Source organism: Carlito syrichta, unplaced genomic scaffold (genome assembly GCF_000164805.1).
Source record: "Carlito syrichta isolate Samal-C Ts95f unplaced genomic scaffold, Tarsius_syrichta-2.0.1 Scaffold116229, whole genome shotgun sequence".
Taxonomy (NCBI): Eukaryota; Metazoa; Chordata; class Mammalia; order Primates; family Tarsiidae; genus Carlito; species Carlito syrichta.
In genome coordinates, this window is record NW_007060325.1 from 142,504 (window position 1) to 158,577 (window position 16,074).

General features: G+C 45.8%; 1 protein-coding gene and 1 non-coding gene across 2 annotated transcripts in view; one reads left to right on the forward strand and one right to left on the reverse strand.

Annotated features, from left to right (window-relative positions):
* Nucleotides 1-8,271: 8,271 nt before the first annotated feature.
* On the forward strand, nt 8,272-8,344 carry TRNAT-UGU. The gene has a single exon. It is a non-coding gene; the product is annotated as a tRNA-Thr (tRNA).
* Nucleotides 8,345-13,699: 5,355 nt separating this feature from the next.
* The window catches only part of HHIPL2 (HHIP like 2), a 21,173-nt gene continuing 18,798 nt past the window's right edge, over nt 13,700-16,074 (reverse strand). The window contains exons 8-9 of the mRNA XM_008074187.1: nt 15,085-15,167; nt 13,700-14,345 (exon numbers count right to left, since the gene is read on the reverse strand). Coding sequence (XP_008072378.1) covers nt 14,059-14,345; nt 15,085-15,167 — 370 coding nt within the window. The 3' untranslated portion in view covers nt 13,700-14,058. The remainder of the gene's footprint in view (nt 14,346-15,084; nt 15,168-16,074) is intronic.

Here is a 16,074-nt window from a genome sequence, read left to right on the forward strand (position 1 = left end):
TGAGCTGCTGACTTATTTTAAGAACTAAATCTTTCCTGTTACTATATTTTTCTGGGTTGTGTGCTCTAAGACTGACACTAATAACTTTTGTCTAGGGCAGAAGCGTCCTCTCGTGCGATGACATACCGCCACCTAGTGACACTCACTCCACAGCAGCCGCATGAGACAACCGTGGCGATCTTGACACACACAGGAATGTTTTGTGCTCTCCGAAAGAAGTTTTACATGCATTCCTCTCTTCCCACATAACAGGACTTGCCTAGCAGTATTATACTCATTTTACTTTTTTAATATAGATAAGTTAAGACACAGAGATCCAGCAAGAAAGCTGAGTAAGTTTTCCTCTGTTTTATACCTCCCAATTTTGGTGGCTGCTCTTTATAAATGATGACTTCACAAGATAGGAGGCTAGTGAAGCCCCCAGGTGCTTCTGGAGAAACACAACTGGAGAAAGACAACCCTCCTGTGGGATCTGATGCAATCGTCCTGTCTTTATCGAGCCTTTCATATCAGTGTCTCTAAACTTTGGGTGCAAGATCATCCTCACGGCATCTCTGAGGAGAATAATAAACCCCAGTGTGACCTCCAGGTCACCACAGGAGCTCACATATAAGGAGATAGAAAGGCCTTCCTCTGTGGTGACTAAGAATAGTGATGGGGTTGTTCACGGCCTCCGAAACTCATTGCCCCTCACCTCACCAGGGCAAGAATTAAGAATTCTCATCCTGTTGCTAACCATTAGCTCCAACCTTCAAGCTCCCAATTCCTGGCAAATATCTAAAGCTGAGTTACTCAACCTTGGCACCATGGGCCAGATAAGGCTTGGTTGTGTGTGCCCTGTGAACATTTAGCAACATCCCTTGCCTCTACCCACTGGATGCTAGTAGCACACACACACACACACACACACACACACACACACACTGCCCCCAAACCCTTGTCCCTGTCAAAATATCTCAAGACATTGTCAAATGTTCCCTGGGGGTACAAAATCACCCCCTGGTTAGAAACCACTTATCTAGATGGCAAATACACAAGAATATAAGAAAAACAATTGCTACTATCTTTTAAAAGGCACAAATTGCTCCAGTAGCCAAGTGGATAATGCACCAGCCTCCTAAATGGCACAAAATTGTGTGCTGAGACCTTTATGGCCTTATCCTGTTTAATCTTCACAACCAAGAAACTAGCCTGTGTTGACTCTCCAAGGAAGTGTTCACATTACACAGAAATGAAAATTCAGAGATGTTAAGTAACATGGCCAAGGGCACACAGCTGGCATTGGCAGAACTACCATTTGGAACCAGACTTTCCTAACTCCAAACCCTGAGCCTGTTGCCATCAGCAGATTCTGAGACCACAGGACACAGATAATTCTGGAACAGTGTTCATTCTTGATAGTCCTGCTAGGGTATGCTAACACTAATCAAATAATATTTCCAGATTTAGATTTAAAGTCATAAAGACCAGAGCTATTCTCTGTAAGAAAATCTACCCAAAGTGTGGGTGCTGAGGAGATTTTGCCATAGGGTAAAAAGAGAGCCTTGGTTCTGAATTCCAACCCTACAACCAACAGTTGACTACATGGCCTTTATTTGGGGTCAATTATTTAAGCTCTTAAAGTCTCTGTGAATTTATCTACAGGACAAAAAAAAAGTTTGCCAGGGCAGTGCTTCTCAACCCTGGCTGCACATTAAAATCACTTGGGTAGCTTTTCAAAAGGAATACCTAGACCCCACCCCAAATTAATTAAGCCAGAATCTCTGAGACTCAGGCAATGACATTTTTTAAAACTCTTAGGTAACTCCAATGTACTGCCAGAATTGAGAATCATGAGGCTAGATGAACTATAAGATTCTCAGTTCTGTGTCTCTAATTTAGGTCCCAATGCCCCTTAAACTAGAAGCCATATTTTCACGCTTACGTGACCCACTGGGATCTATTACAGAGGGTGGCTAGTTTCTCTGTCTCATAAGACTGTCCCAAAAGACTCAAAGAATTTATTGGAACTCCCTCACTGTCTCAATTGTCCTCCAGGCCCTGAACTAACCATTTCCAGTATCTCACTCTACTACCTAAAAGTACTGAAACCCCACTTCACTCTCCTGTGGCACATGGGAGTAGGAAACTCCTATCAAAAGCCGCAGAGAGCAGGAGAAATGACAGAAGACAGCTGTGTTGGCTGAAAAACAATCTTCTTCTTGGCCTTGTTGACTACTTGCCCTGTCTGCCTTTAATAAGGTTAACTCTAATCCGTGATTTTTCAGAAGGTGAAAGAATCTCCCCTTTCTGAACATGACTCACTGTCTCCTATTGCAGCTCCCAAAGGAGAGTGATAATGTCTCACTCAGCAGGTGCCTGAGAGAAGCTTTGGCAACACAATGAGCCCTCGTTCTTCACCCCTTCCTATGCCTCCTGTCACAGAAATTGTGAGCAATTCTCCTGCAACTTGAGAACTTCACCTAGCACACCAAGATACAGCTAATAATAAATAAAAGTGATTTACATCCACGTAGGACTCTCTAGACGCCAGGCTCTGTGTAAATTATTTATAGGCATCATTTCACTGATTCTTCACAAGTCCCTGCATGAGACAGTATCAGCAGCAGCAGCATTTCTATAATATCTGTATACAAATGAGGAAACTGAGTTGTCTGTGTTCCCTGTTCCTCTTCCTCAGCCTTCATTCCCACGATTTCCTCCACTAGACTCTAAGTTTTGCAAGGGCAGGGACCACATCTATTGGGCAGAAGAGCCAAAACTAAGATGCCAGCCAGCTGACTCCGGGAGGGGCCTGTGTGCCCATGCTCTGCTCTTGTGCAGGGTGAGAGATGGGCAACTGGGAGGTGGGCAGACCCCCCAGGTGTGGGCCAGGAGGGCAGCAGAAGAGAGTGTGTTGGGAAGAAAAGCAGACATGGACGCCAAGTGCCGCCAAGGCTCCATCCATGTGGGGGTCACTTAGTGGCCAGGAGGGGACATTTCAGTGAAGCTGCCGGACCAGAGGAGACAGGGCGAGTGGAGTGAGTGGGAGGTAAGGGACAGAGAGAGAATGCAAGGGAACAATGCATTGGAATTGAGGGAGGGCTTTTATTTTACTGTGTTTTCCATGAGAAAAACTTGAGCATGTCCCAAGCTGATGGGAGCTGAGCACGAGAGACTGGATGTCCAAGGAATAAAGGGCACAGTGGGTCCTGCTGGGTTCCTGAGAGGGCAAAGAGGGCTGTCTCTGGGGAGAGACAAAGCTCCTTTAGCAGTTCTCAGTCACCCTGGAGTGTGCACCCCTTTGTCCCCACTTCCTGGGTGAAGAGCAGGAACCTCAAAAGCTAGGCAACTTTCCAGCCTGGGCAACATTGCCAGATCTCATCTTTACAAAAAACAGAAATCAAAATGTCGCAGTACCTGTAGTCCCAGCTACCTGGTAGGCTGAGATGGAAGAATCACCTGAGCCCAGGAGGTCAAGGCTGCAGTAAACTGTGATCATGCCACTGCACTCTAGCCTGGGCAAAAGAGTGAGACCCCAACTTAAAAAAAAGTCAGGTAACTTTCAGAGTCTGGGAAGTGGGGCTAAAAAGAGAGGCTGTTCAATGGGTACAAACATACAGCTAGATAGAAGGAATAAGAAGTGTCAAAATAGCTAGTGGAAAAGGTTTGAAATATTACCAACACAAAAAAAAATTATAAATGTTTGAGGTGATGGCTACCCTAATTACCCTGATTCAATCATGACATATTGTATGCGTGTAACAAAATATCACATGATCATTATTATGTAACAATTAAAAATAAAACAAAAGATATGTAAATAAGTTAAAAGTTAGATAACTTCCACACAGGTAGCAAGAGACAGGGCTGGACTTTGACCCATGTCCCTCTGACACTACAGCCTCTGTGCTGACCACTATGCAGCCTGTCCCCCTCTGCATCTCAGTAGAAGATGAGCCAGGACCAGGTATCTCCCACAGTCAGGATTCAAACCCAGGTCGACCAGACCCCAAAGCCCATGATCTTTCCACTGTCCCCTGTATTCTAATGTGAGGGCAACTGGCCCTCACCTCCCCTGGGTGAAGCCCTCTTTGTTGGCCCAGCAGCTTGAACAGATGCAAGACTCAGGTGAGCTCCTCCGCCCCAGCAAGATTGTCAGAACCGGTAAGCCAGCTCTACAAGACAAGTGTCAAAGAGATGGGGCTAGGGGTGCATTGTCTCGATCCTTCTCTTCAGTCTTCCCCTTCCAGACCCCTCCCTCCCAGAACAACCTAAACACCAGCAGCTCAGGTCCCGCTGCTAACTGACCCTCACCCCGACCCAATGGCATGCCTGCCTGCTTGGCTGTTGCAGAACTATCCTCAGACCCAAAATTGAAGTACTCCCATCAATGCCATCTAGAAATGCAGCAATCTCATCAAAAACGTATCTGAGAGAGGGTTGTTTGGGGTGAAAGAGGACCCAAATTCTGGACATGGGTTTTGTTACAGTGAGTTTAGTAAGTGGGTGCATTCCGTGGAGTATTCACTATTGAGCTGCCCAGGGGGTCAGAGCTGCCCACCCACCTCAAGTGAAGCACATCTGCCCTGAGGCTTGCCCTTGGTGGTGAGTGGGGGATGTGCCACATCATTCTGGAAGGCACCCAGTCCCTTCCACCAGGAATCCAGACAAACCGGAGGACAGGAACATTTGGGACCAGGGTGTCTGACTCCAGGTTCTGACCCCCTCCTGTGTCCTGGAGTCTTACTGGGAGCAAAGGGAAGAGCCCAGACACCTGGGCCGGGCAGCCAAGCTTCCCAGAACTCTAAAAACATCACATTCAGGGTTTTATCCCTCTTCTCTAGTTCTCTTGAAACCCTGAGAGTAGGCGTTTTACCTATCTTGTTCATTTTGAATCTTTTACACCTGGACAAATGTCCTGTTTCCTGAAGCAGAGAACCACATTCCCTAATTTCTGCCATTTGCCCATGTGTGTTTGTTTGGGAATAATAAAGCAAAGTTGAACGATATCCTGTACTTCCTGCCCTCTTGCCCTCCGTGGGCTGTTGTTCCTCCTTTCCCTTGTGCCATCAGCTCTGGGGTTTGCTCCCCACCACCCCCAGTCTCCCATGTGCCCTGCTCTTACAGCTTGGTTGTGGGTGGATTTAAGGAAAGTTAAACCAAGGGCGGGTCCCTCACCTCACTTCCTCTCTGTCCTGGCCCCAGGTCCTCACCTTCATTGTCTTAGACAAATTCAGAAAGCCCCTTTCCCCTCTGTTTTTGGCTGCATTGGTTGGTTAGGTTTTGTGTGTGTCTGTGGGCTGTTTGGTTTGGCTTGCTTTTTTTTAAGCTTTCTTTGACCAACTCCCAAAATAGGAAACAAAACCACAGAGAAGTGCAGAAGCCCAGGACTTCAGTGTGGCTTCTGCTATCATTTGACACATTATCAGATGCAAGTCCCTTCCCCACCTTAAGTCACCCTCCTTGTGGCACCAGATAAGCTCAAAAGTCCCTTCTGATCCTCACACCCTCACACCTTCTGACCTTGAATCTGACTTTGGATGGAACAATAGAGAGTCCATTCCTGGGAGGAGAGGACACATGCAGGATAGTGTCTCAGAGGATAGCCCAAGAGTCCCTGAACCATGCAGGTAGGAGAGCCATCCTGGGCTCCCTCCTGATTCTTCCCCACCTCATGGCTGCAGGGATTCAATGAGGAAGGGTGCTGGACACAGGTAGGTGAGAAGGGAGAGAATGAGGGCAAGAGGGATGGAAGAACAAAGGAAACTGTTGTCTTAGAGCAAAAACAAATCCCTTTAACACACAAGATGTCTGAGAGAAATGGTTTGGGACTTAATGTTTTCCATCTCTTCCTTTCCCCATACCCAAACCGGACCCTGAGATGTCTTCCCTCCAGACAGTCCAGGTCTGGAATCTCCCCACATGATTTTCTACTCAGGGTTGACCACAGACTAGAAATAAACACTCAGTCTTTGAAGAACATTCCATGAGAGTCTCTATTTCTGGCACTTCACAATTTCCTGCCATTTTCAAGTACATTATTGTTTTGAATCCCTCAAAATGCTCTGAAATATGCCTCCATTTTACAGGTGGTGAAATGGCTTGAGCTAGGGCTTGATGGCGGGAAAAAAGAGAAGGAGAAAGGAACATAAAATTAAAGACTCCCAGGCTTTTTCTTCCAGTGCCATGCTACTATGAACAAATGAAAACCCTTATAGGATATCTGCCTTCCTTATCTTTGTTTCACCTTGCCTTTTATCTTTATGTCCCTTTTTCTACAGTTTACAAGTTTGAATGGAAAGGAAGAGAGTTTCCATTTGTCTATCACATCCCACCTCCCACTGCCAGATTATTTGCGTCAGTTTGGGGGTTTTTTGTGGGGAAAGCGGGGGAGTGCTGCACCAGGTCAAGGGAACAGAAGGAGGGAAATCCAATCTCTAGTCCTGCTTCTGCCTTAACTGAATGCCTGACTTTTTTGTCACGAGTTAAATTGTGTCTCTCCAAAATTAATATGTTGAAATCCTAACCCCCAGTACCTCAGAATGTGACTCTTTCCAGAGATAATCAAGTTAAAGCAGGGTCATTAGGGTGGGCCCTGATCCAATATGACTGGTGTCCTTACAAAAAGGGGAAATTTAGATACAGAAAAATCCATAGAGGGATGATGACATGGAGACATCCAGAGAAGACAACAATCTACAAGTCAAGGAGACTGGCCTGAAATAGATCCTCCCTTCACTGCCCACAGAAGAAACCAGCCCTACAAAGATCTTGATTTTGGACTTCTCCAAAACTGGGAGGGATAATGCACATCCGTTGTTCAAGCCACCCTGTGTGTCGCACTTTATTCCAGCAGCCCTAGCAAAGTAATATACTTCTCAAAACCATCTCCAAGATGGAAAATAACCCAGCTCTTGAAGGACCTTGCCAAGACAACATGAGACATTAAAATAAGGCTAAGATGTTTCAGGAGAAAGGAACCATGTGCAATGAGAAATGCGGGAGCCTGCGGGTTAGCTTGAGAAGGAGGAAAAGTTTGTATATAGAAAAATGAAATTGAGGAGTTTGTCCCTCACCCTGAGTGCAGTGAGAAGGCCCTGAAGGCTCCTGGAGCCAAGGAAGAAGGAAAGCCACATATTAGGCAGTAAACCTCAAGCGATGGGCAGGGGGAGTAGGACGAGGAAAAACCAGACAGGCTACAGGAACGGGAGGGTAGTGCAAAATTCCAACTTGGGTGGAGAGGCAATGGAAGTGGAAATAAGAGATAATGATCAGAAGACAGCTCCCAAAGCACTTCCCTGATTCCATCTTTCTCTTAATTTACTAAATGAACAACATCATAGAAGTCATTCATTCAATGTTTATTGAGCATCTACTATGTGCCAGACACTACTCTAGGTGCTGGGAATACAGCAGCAGGGAATAAAACAAATAAAGACCTTCCCTCAAAGAGCTGACATTCTAACAGAGAGAGTTAGATAAAGAATAGTAAGCATAATTTTTAAAAAAGCATAATAAGTACATTGTCTAGTATGAAAGAAATGTAAGAAGTATAAAATAAAGAGAGCAGGATAAGAAAGACGAAGCAGCTTTAAATAGGGGGTCAGGAAAGCTCTCATTGAGATCGTGGATATAAGCACCCTCTTGGAGGTGAGGGAGAGAGGCCTGCAGCTCACTGGGAGAACCTGATCTTCATCCTCTCCTTCATGCAATAATGGATCGCGCTGTGGCCATAACTGCATCCCTTCAGTAAATGGTTCATTAAGCAAAAGGAAATGAGACACAGTGAACCCAACAATTAAAAAAAAAAAAGCAGGAACAGAGCTTTGCTTATTCACTCTCTCATCTAGCATTATGTGAATATTCAATAGATGTGTTGAATTCATTATCAGTAATTTATGAGAACAAAGACACATGCCATAACTTCTCACTTCCCTGTAAGTACCACACGTAGTACAATGTATCACAGAAACAAGACTAGAGGATTTATTAAAATATAAACATACCACTGATAATTTGACCAGAACATATCATTTTGCCCTTTCTCTTCCATCCCTTGCCTGTAAGCATTACTTAGGTAGGATTTAGTATATTGTAATCATAAGATTTTGTGGGCTTTGTTTTGTTTGCTTTTTACATTTATCGTGCTTTAAGCATTTTCCTTTGACATTTCATAGTCTTTATAACTATCATTGATTACAAATGCACGGGGACACTTTTTCTCGGCCTGACGGCTAAAGCATGATTATTTTCAATATCCCTTAATTCTACCGCAGAGGGTCGCATGTAGGCTCCATAGCTCAGTGGTTAGAGCACTGGTCTTGTAAACCAGGGGTCGCGAGTTCGATCCTCGCTGGGGCCTCTTGCTGACTCCCTCTTTTTTTCCCCCCCTTTCAACATAGCATCTAAGTACAAAATAGAGATTCCAAATGGAAAAGGTAATTTCTCAAAACGTACTCCTGACAGAATTAAAAACTAGTCCTACTGAAATGCAGACGATGAACGTCCTTAATGTGCTTTACAAGTGACCCGGAAGAGAAAATCCGGAACTCCCACAAAAAGCCGGAAAAAAGAGGTGGTGGGAGAGCTTGCTCGGCAGACCCTGTATTCCCGACCCGCGGGCTGGAGCACGGGAAATGGGGCCAGGAGGCTCCACGAGCTCGTTTTCAACGGCCTGCACACAGAGGGCCACGGCCTGAGCTACAGCACGAGGCGGAGGCGGCGGCCGTGGCCAGGAACCTGGCGGCGGCGCCGTGCAGCGTGGCGCCGGCGGTTACGCCTCCCGGCCGGCGGGCGGCGCTGTGGCCCCACCCCCGAACGCGGGTCCCGGAGGCCTGCGGCTGCGCGTCCCGGCACCCTGCCCAGCCCCAGAGCGTGGCCAGCGCCTCCTGGACCCCAGCCGGCGCTGCGGCTGACACGTGGCGGCCCCGACCCCGGAGCCCAGCCCGGCTCCTTTCCGAAGCGACTCCCAGAAACAAACCGCGCCGGGCTGCTTGGGAAGCCCATGTTTGCAGCCGTGCTGGACTCTCCGTTTTTTCTCCGAATTCCACCATGCCGCGCGACTATGGAGTCATCGGACGAGAATGCCAAGAGTCTTCTGAACACAGGAATTTTCCCAGCCTGAGGTTTCTTTTCCCAGATCTCAGGGAGAGACCTTGATAAAGGACTGTGTGTCCGGGAGGCACACGTGGCCACCGAGTCTCGAAACGTGGCTAGTTCAAGTTGAGAAAGCCTGAAAGCGTGAATTACGCATCGGGTTTAGAAGACTGGGAACCAAAAAAAAAAAAAGGATGTTAACGCTCTCATCAGTCGTTGGAAATTTTATCACTGGTTACATATTGAAACGATAATATTTTGGAGATGTTGGACTATACAAAATACAAAATGTCTAATTGCTACTACTGGTACCTATTTTTTAAAGTAATTACTAGAAAATGTAAGATTATATTTCTGGCTCCCATTTGCAATTCACCTTATCTTTCTGTTGGGTCCTGTGACTCTGGCATTCAAGTTAATCCCTTTTTTTTTTCTTAGAGTCAGGGCCTCTGTCGTCCAGGCTGGAGTGCAGTGGCACAAATCACGCCTCACCACAGACTTGACCTCCTGGGCTCAGGCAATCCTTCTTCCTTACCTGGGACCACAGGTGGGTGTCACCAAACCTGGCTAATTTTTTTTTTTTTTTTTTTGTAGAGAGGATACCTTGCTATGTAGCCTAAGCTGGTCTCAAATTCCTGGGTTCAAGTAATCCTTTGCCTCAGCCTCCCAAAGTGCTGGGATGAGCTCAAGTTGATTCTTAACTTGGCTTACCCACGCTGAATAAACTGTAGTAGCCAGAGACCATAGCTTTCATCTCTGGGTCTCTCCAGAACCAGTACTGTGCCTGGCAGGCAGTAAGCACCACATTCTTTGAGATGAAATTAAATATCTCCCCAGCATAATCTTAAACTTTACAAAAAGCAAGGGAATGTATTTCTTACATTGAGCTCACTTTGGGAGTGGTACAACTGTAAGACCCTGTTTCGGCTTGAAAGATTTTAGGTCTGGAAAAACACTCAACACCCTCCTACTTTTATTGGTTTTTTTGCCCCTCTGTGGTCTGGATATCTGCTAAGGAATGCTGTGGAGATGAAGTATTCAGAGTGCCTTGAAGAAATGATGCAAGAAAATACCCATGATTATCACAAAAGGGTCAGTCCCTCGCAAACACTGAATGCCTTTTGGCAAAGCCATTTCAGATCCTTAAATACCTTAGTACCAGGTCGACTTAACTCTTCATGATTTGGCCAGTCATGCGTGGGAATTAGTAGGAAAGAGAAGCCTTTGGAGCGTTCTAATCCCATTTCCCTCCAACCCATTACCAGTCCTGGTCATTCCTCTCCATTTCCCCTGGCACCAGCTGGTCTCTAAACTAAGAACAAGCACATGCGTGTATGTATTCAACTTCCTGAACTTGTCAAAACCTCAGTCTGCAAGGAAGCTGAATATATGTTGGCTTTGCTGTGCCTTAGAGATTTTTTTCCGACAACCCTAGTTCCTTCCATGAAAGCTCACTGGCATCACCAGGCATCTTCAGAAAATGGAGCCACCTTGCCAGAAAGAAACACTCTACTTCTCCCCTAGCTTTCCAGTTTCAGAGGTCTCTTTCAGAACGTTTCTCTAAACCCACCCACTACCCTCCTATGCAAACCCTGTTTCAAAATGCCTTGAATTTGGTGGGCATGGTCCTTTATTTGGATACATGAATTCTTAGCACTTTCTTCCAGATCAAACACTTCCAAGTCAGAGCAGATCTTTCTTTCTTTCTTTCTTTCTTTCTTTCTTTCTTTCTTTCTTTCTTTCTTTCTTCTTCCTTCCTTCCTTCCTTCCTTCCTTCCTTCCTTCCTTCCTTCCTTTCTTTCTTTTTCTTTTTACTTTTTTCAAGGCAGGATCTCATGCTGTCACCCAGGCTGGAGTGCAGTGGCGCAGTCATAACTCATGGCACCCTTGAACTCCTGGGCTCAAGCAATCCTCCCACCTCAGCCTCTTGAGTGTCTAGGACTACGTGGGCAAGCCACCATGCTCTGCATATTTTTTAATTTTTGTAGAAATGGGGTCATGCTATATTGCCCAGGTTCAGACCTTATTTTTCCCACATGTTGAGGAAAGACTATATGAGTAAAATGAAGCAGAGTGAGCACACACATTTGGTCCAGAGGTTATGTCCAGTCCCCTCAGAATGACCGAGGATTTCTAGCCATCTTTCAACAAAATGATCCCCTTTACACTGATATTTTGTCTGAGAAGGAGCAAAAGTGAAAAATATCAGGGTTGCTCAGACCCTGGAGTTAATTTCTATCCTGTAGAGTATTCCTACGAGCTACAAAGACAGGAAAGGAAAGAAAAAAAAAAACTACAAGAAGCGCAAAGGAAGAAAACTAAAGGATGATCTTCAAATGATCGTCAGAAAATGATGACCAGTATTGGGCATCTTCCATAAAGATCAAACAAGAAAAAAAGAATCAGAGAGGGCCAGGTGTAGTGGCTCATGCCTGTAATCCCAGCACTTTGGGAAGCCAACAGAGAAGTATTGTTTGAGCCCAGGAGTTCAAGACCAGCCTGGGCAATGTAGCAAAACCTTGTCTCTACAAAAATAAAAATAAGAAAATTAGCAGGACATGATGGCATGCACCTGGAGTCCCAACTACTTGAGATTTTGAGGCGGAAGTATACCCTGAGCCCAGGAAGTCAAGGCTGCCGTGAGCCATCTCATTGTGATCATGCCACTGCACTCCAGCCTGGGCCACAGAATAAGAACCTGACGCAAAAAAAAAGAAAGAACCGGGCTCGGTGGCTCAGCCTGTAATCCCGCGCCTTTAGGTGGCTGAGGTGAGTGGATTTCCTGAGCCCGCGGGTTCGAGACCCGCCTGGGCAGCGAGACCTCATCTCTACAATAAATCAAAAAATCAGCCGGGCGTGGTAGCGCGCGCCTGTAATTCCGGCTACTCGGAAGGCTGAGGCAGAAGGATCACCGTAGCCCAGCAGGTCGAGGCTGCGGTGGCCGGGAGCGGCCACTGTACTCCAGTCTGGATGACAAAGTGAGACTCCAACCCAAAAAAAAAAAAAAAAAGAAAGAAAGAAAGAATCAGAGAGGCTCAATGGATTTAGGTTAGCTTATGTTAGGTTTGGTTACCTAAAAAAAATAAAAGGATGGAATCTGCCTTTATGGAATTCTAAAAAACAATCCTTCCAGAATGTGTCTGATATAGTTTGGATGTTTGTCCCCTCCAAATCTTATGTTGAAATGTGATCCTCACCTACAGGGAGGTGATTGGATCATGGGGATGGATCCCTCATGGATGGCTTGGTGGTGTTCTCAGGTAGTGAGTGAGTTCTTGTATTCACGCAAGAGCTGGTTGTTTTAAAAGAGACACTTCCTTCTTCGTCTCGTTCCAGTTCTTGCAATAAGACATGCCTGTTCCCCTTGCCTTTCACCACTAGTAAAAGCCTCCTGGGACTCACTAGAAGCCAAGAAGATGCCAGCACCATGCAGAACCATGAGCCAGTAAATCTCTTTTTTTTAACATACTCAGCCTAGTATTCCTTTATAGCAATGCAAAATGGACTGACACAATATCCAACTCCAAACAGTGATCACATGACCTTAAAAGTTAACAGCCCTTAAAAAAGGGGGGCACATAACATCAATAAGGGTACCTGATCTGAAACCAGGCAAAGTGGGGACCAAATATACCTCTTCGATGACTATTTGTATACCTAATCCTGAATTGTAACCCACATCTTTAAAATAAAAAAATTTAAAAAGTTAACGGTCCTGGTATTTTATGCTTTGTTCTCCTTAGACGAAATTGCCTAAACTCTTCTGAGTTTTTTGCATAACTGGGAACTTCATGAAGACAGGGATCATTTCCTGGCTTAAGTTCTTAATTCCTCATATACCTAGTTCAGAAGTCATAATCCTTCACTGAGGGCCTCCAGCACAGCAGACTGAGAGGAAGCATTGGTTCAAGTCCAGCTAAACTGCCCCTGTTCCCTCACCACTGCAACCACATCACTTAACCTCACGGTACCTCATTTTTCTCATCTTTAGTGGCGGTTACATAACACAGAGGCCCCCACAGACTGGTACCAGACCATGGTCTGTCAGGAACTGGGCCACACTGCACAAGGTGAGTGGCAGGCAAGCGAGAGCAGCTTTGTCTGTATTACAGTCGCTTGCCATCACTGGGATTACCGCCTGAGCTCTGCCTTCTGTCAGATCAGCAGTGGCATTAGAGTCTCATAGGAGTGTGAACCTATTGTGAACTGTGCATGTGAGGGATCTAGGTTGCATGCTCCTTATGAGAATCTAATGCCTGATGATCTGAGGCATTAGACCATCATAAATCAATTGCTTGCAATGCTTGTAGATTCATATCAAAAATATCAGTGAGTGACAAGTGAGTTGAGGTACTTCAATTGTATAGTTGCATCTGGTGGCAGGCTTACATAATAAGGCCAAATAGTGGGTGCTGGAGGTATAGCACTGAACCGGTTCTCATTCACTGGGAGAAAGGAGATACCACATTTAGAGGGGCTTTCCTTGGAAGCTTGTCACAGGCCTTCTCCTAGACCTGGGATGAGGCCAGAAAGCAAAGTATCGTTCTTCAGCAAACATGGTGAGGCAGGCTAGGTTACCTAATGTCCAACAAACATCCAGGAGAACAAAGGATATGCTCCATTTGAGGAAACTTTCATTTATTACTCAAGTCATAGGCATTTACAAAACAAAATGGAGACATCCAGTAGGAGTCCAGGCAGGTTACAGTCTAATGCACACGAGAACCCCCGTGCACTGGCAATGTGCGACATTGTCTCCTTGCAGAAGCGCTGCATACAGACAAGGTGCATTTGTTCATTCAAGAGATAGAGAGATTTGCCAGGAGAGGAAAACCACACAGGCCCTGAGTCAAGTACTCTGCCCGCCCCACCTCCACCTTAGCTTCCTGAACATCTAAGGTCCACATTCAGCAGTGGCTTCCATTTGGCAAGACGGTTCTCCACTCTCTCATCACCCTATTGACCCCCTTGACCAAGAGATCAAGGGAAACTTCTGCCAGTACGCCTCTGCCCTGCTGACTGCTTCATCTGGCCCCTGTGTCTTTTCAGGCCCTTCCTCCTCTTCCCCCGGGGGCCTGGGGACCCCACCCTGGCTTTCTTCTTTGTACCAGGACCTTGAAAGTTTTTCTTGCTGCTTGTGGGAGAAGCCAGCTTCTTGGAGGAGCCTTGCTGAGACAAAGCCAGGCCTGGGCCAGAAGCCAAAGTTGCATTGGACAATTTTCTAGCCGCTTTCTCTGATTGCTCCTTCAGCAAGTCCAGGACTGTCTCTGAGAAATAAGCATTTAGTGAGAAATATAAGTTCTGGAAAGTAGCACTACCTGGAAACTTATAACTGCACGAGTGTTCTTGAATACAAATTCAGTCTATTAATATTGTTTAATTGCCTTAACTGGCCTTGATCTAAATATATTACTTTTTAAAAGGATCACTCCCATGATATATGGTTCTAGAATAGTTTCCTTAAAATAGAATCCCTCCTCTATCAGTCTTAGGTCCTGACTCCCCACTCTACCCCGAGGAGGAACTCCTGACTCTGAGAGACCCCTACCCCCACCCCACAGCGTCCAGAATATCCTTCTGTACTAGAAGCTCAGTGCCATATTTATTTCTTCATTTGCCGGCACTACCCACCCTCCCTCCCTTTTGAACTTCCATAGGTCAGAGACTTAGCGTACACTGTTGTATCCCCAGGACGTAGCACAGTGCCTGCCACAAAGTAAGTAAGTACCAGGTGGATAATGCCAGATGAATGAATGCATGAATGATTCGATGAATGAAGGAACAAACGAATGAATGACTAAAGGAAATGTGACTAAAGGAAACTAGTCACAGTAGAAGCAGGTGTCCTTCCCTTTAAATCTATTGTGCAGAAGAGAGGCCTAGACTGACCCACAAGTAATCTTCTTTTGAAAGACAACCCCTTAGGGAGAAACTAACACGCTCCACCCTGGGGACTGAAGTGCGTTTGCCAAGGCCTGAGCCTAAGATTTAAAGACGCGGACTCACTGGTGAGTGGCCTGAACTGGATCCTCTTACTCTTGGTTTTCACCCGCACTGACTTGTATTTGCACTTGCCTGGGGGCGCTCTCCTGAAAACATAGAAAGAAAGGGTGAGGACCCAAGACCCTGAAAATGCAACCTGAAAATTAAGGTCACCAGTAGGTAGACATTTCTAAGAACTGGAATCAGTCCCCATTTATCCTTGGGCATGGGGTAGACGTAATAGGAAATTTGCAATGAGCTCGGGAGAGGCGACAGGGCACAGACACCACAGGCCTCCTCAGACTTGAGAGACAGTACACTGAAGTTGTTAGGAGCATGGGCATGGCGCCAGTCAGAAATGGGTTCACGTCCTAGTGACCAGGGCAAGAAAACCTTACTAAGTCTCAACCTCCACATCGATAAAAAGGCCAAAGATAATAGTACCCATCTCTCAGGGAGATGGTGAAGATTAAGGGGGAGCTGTGTGCCTGATACACCATAAGTGATTGATAAGCAATGAGATTTTTTTTAAAACATTGGGAACAGTGCCCAGCACCTCACAAGAATTCAGCAGATGATGTCGATGATGCTATTGATGAGGAGGAGGATGGTTATTCTGCTGCTGCCTTGAATGGTGGTTGTGGTGATTTTCTTTAAAGAAAATTTCTTCAAGAACTCACAACCCTTAAGTCATGCCAGCCTCCCTGCCTAGTACACTCATTGTTCAACGGCCTGTCCTCTGGGTGCATCTTCTGGAATACAAAGGACTGTGGAGACTGAAAGCACATCTGCTTTACAGGGCAGAGCTGGAACTTCCCAGCTAGTCTTCACAGCCTTCTCTGCCTTGCTCCAGCTCTGTCTCTTACTGCCATCACCCTCGCCCCAGGTGGGAAAAAAAATTAATTTTATTTATTAATAATATTCCTGTTCTGCCTGTGAGGATCAAGAATATGGCAGTCTGCAACCTGAAAAGGAACTCACACCACTGTTTTGGCACTCTGTGTCTTCCTTTCA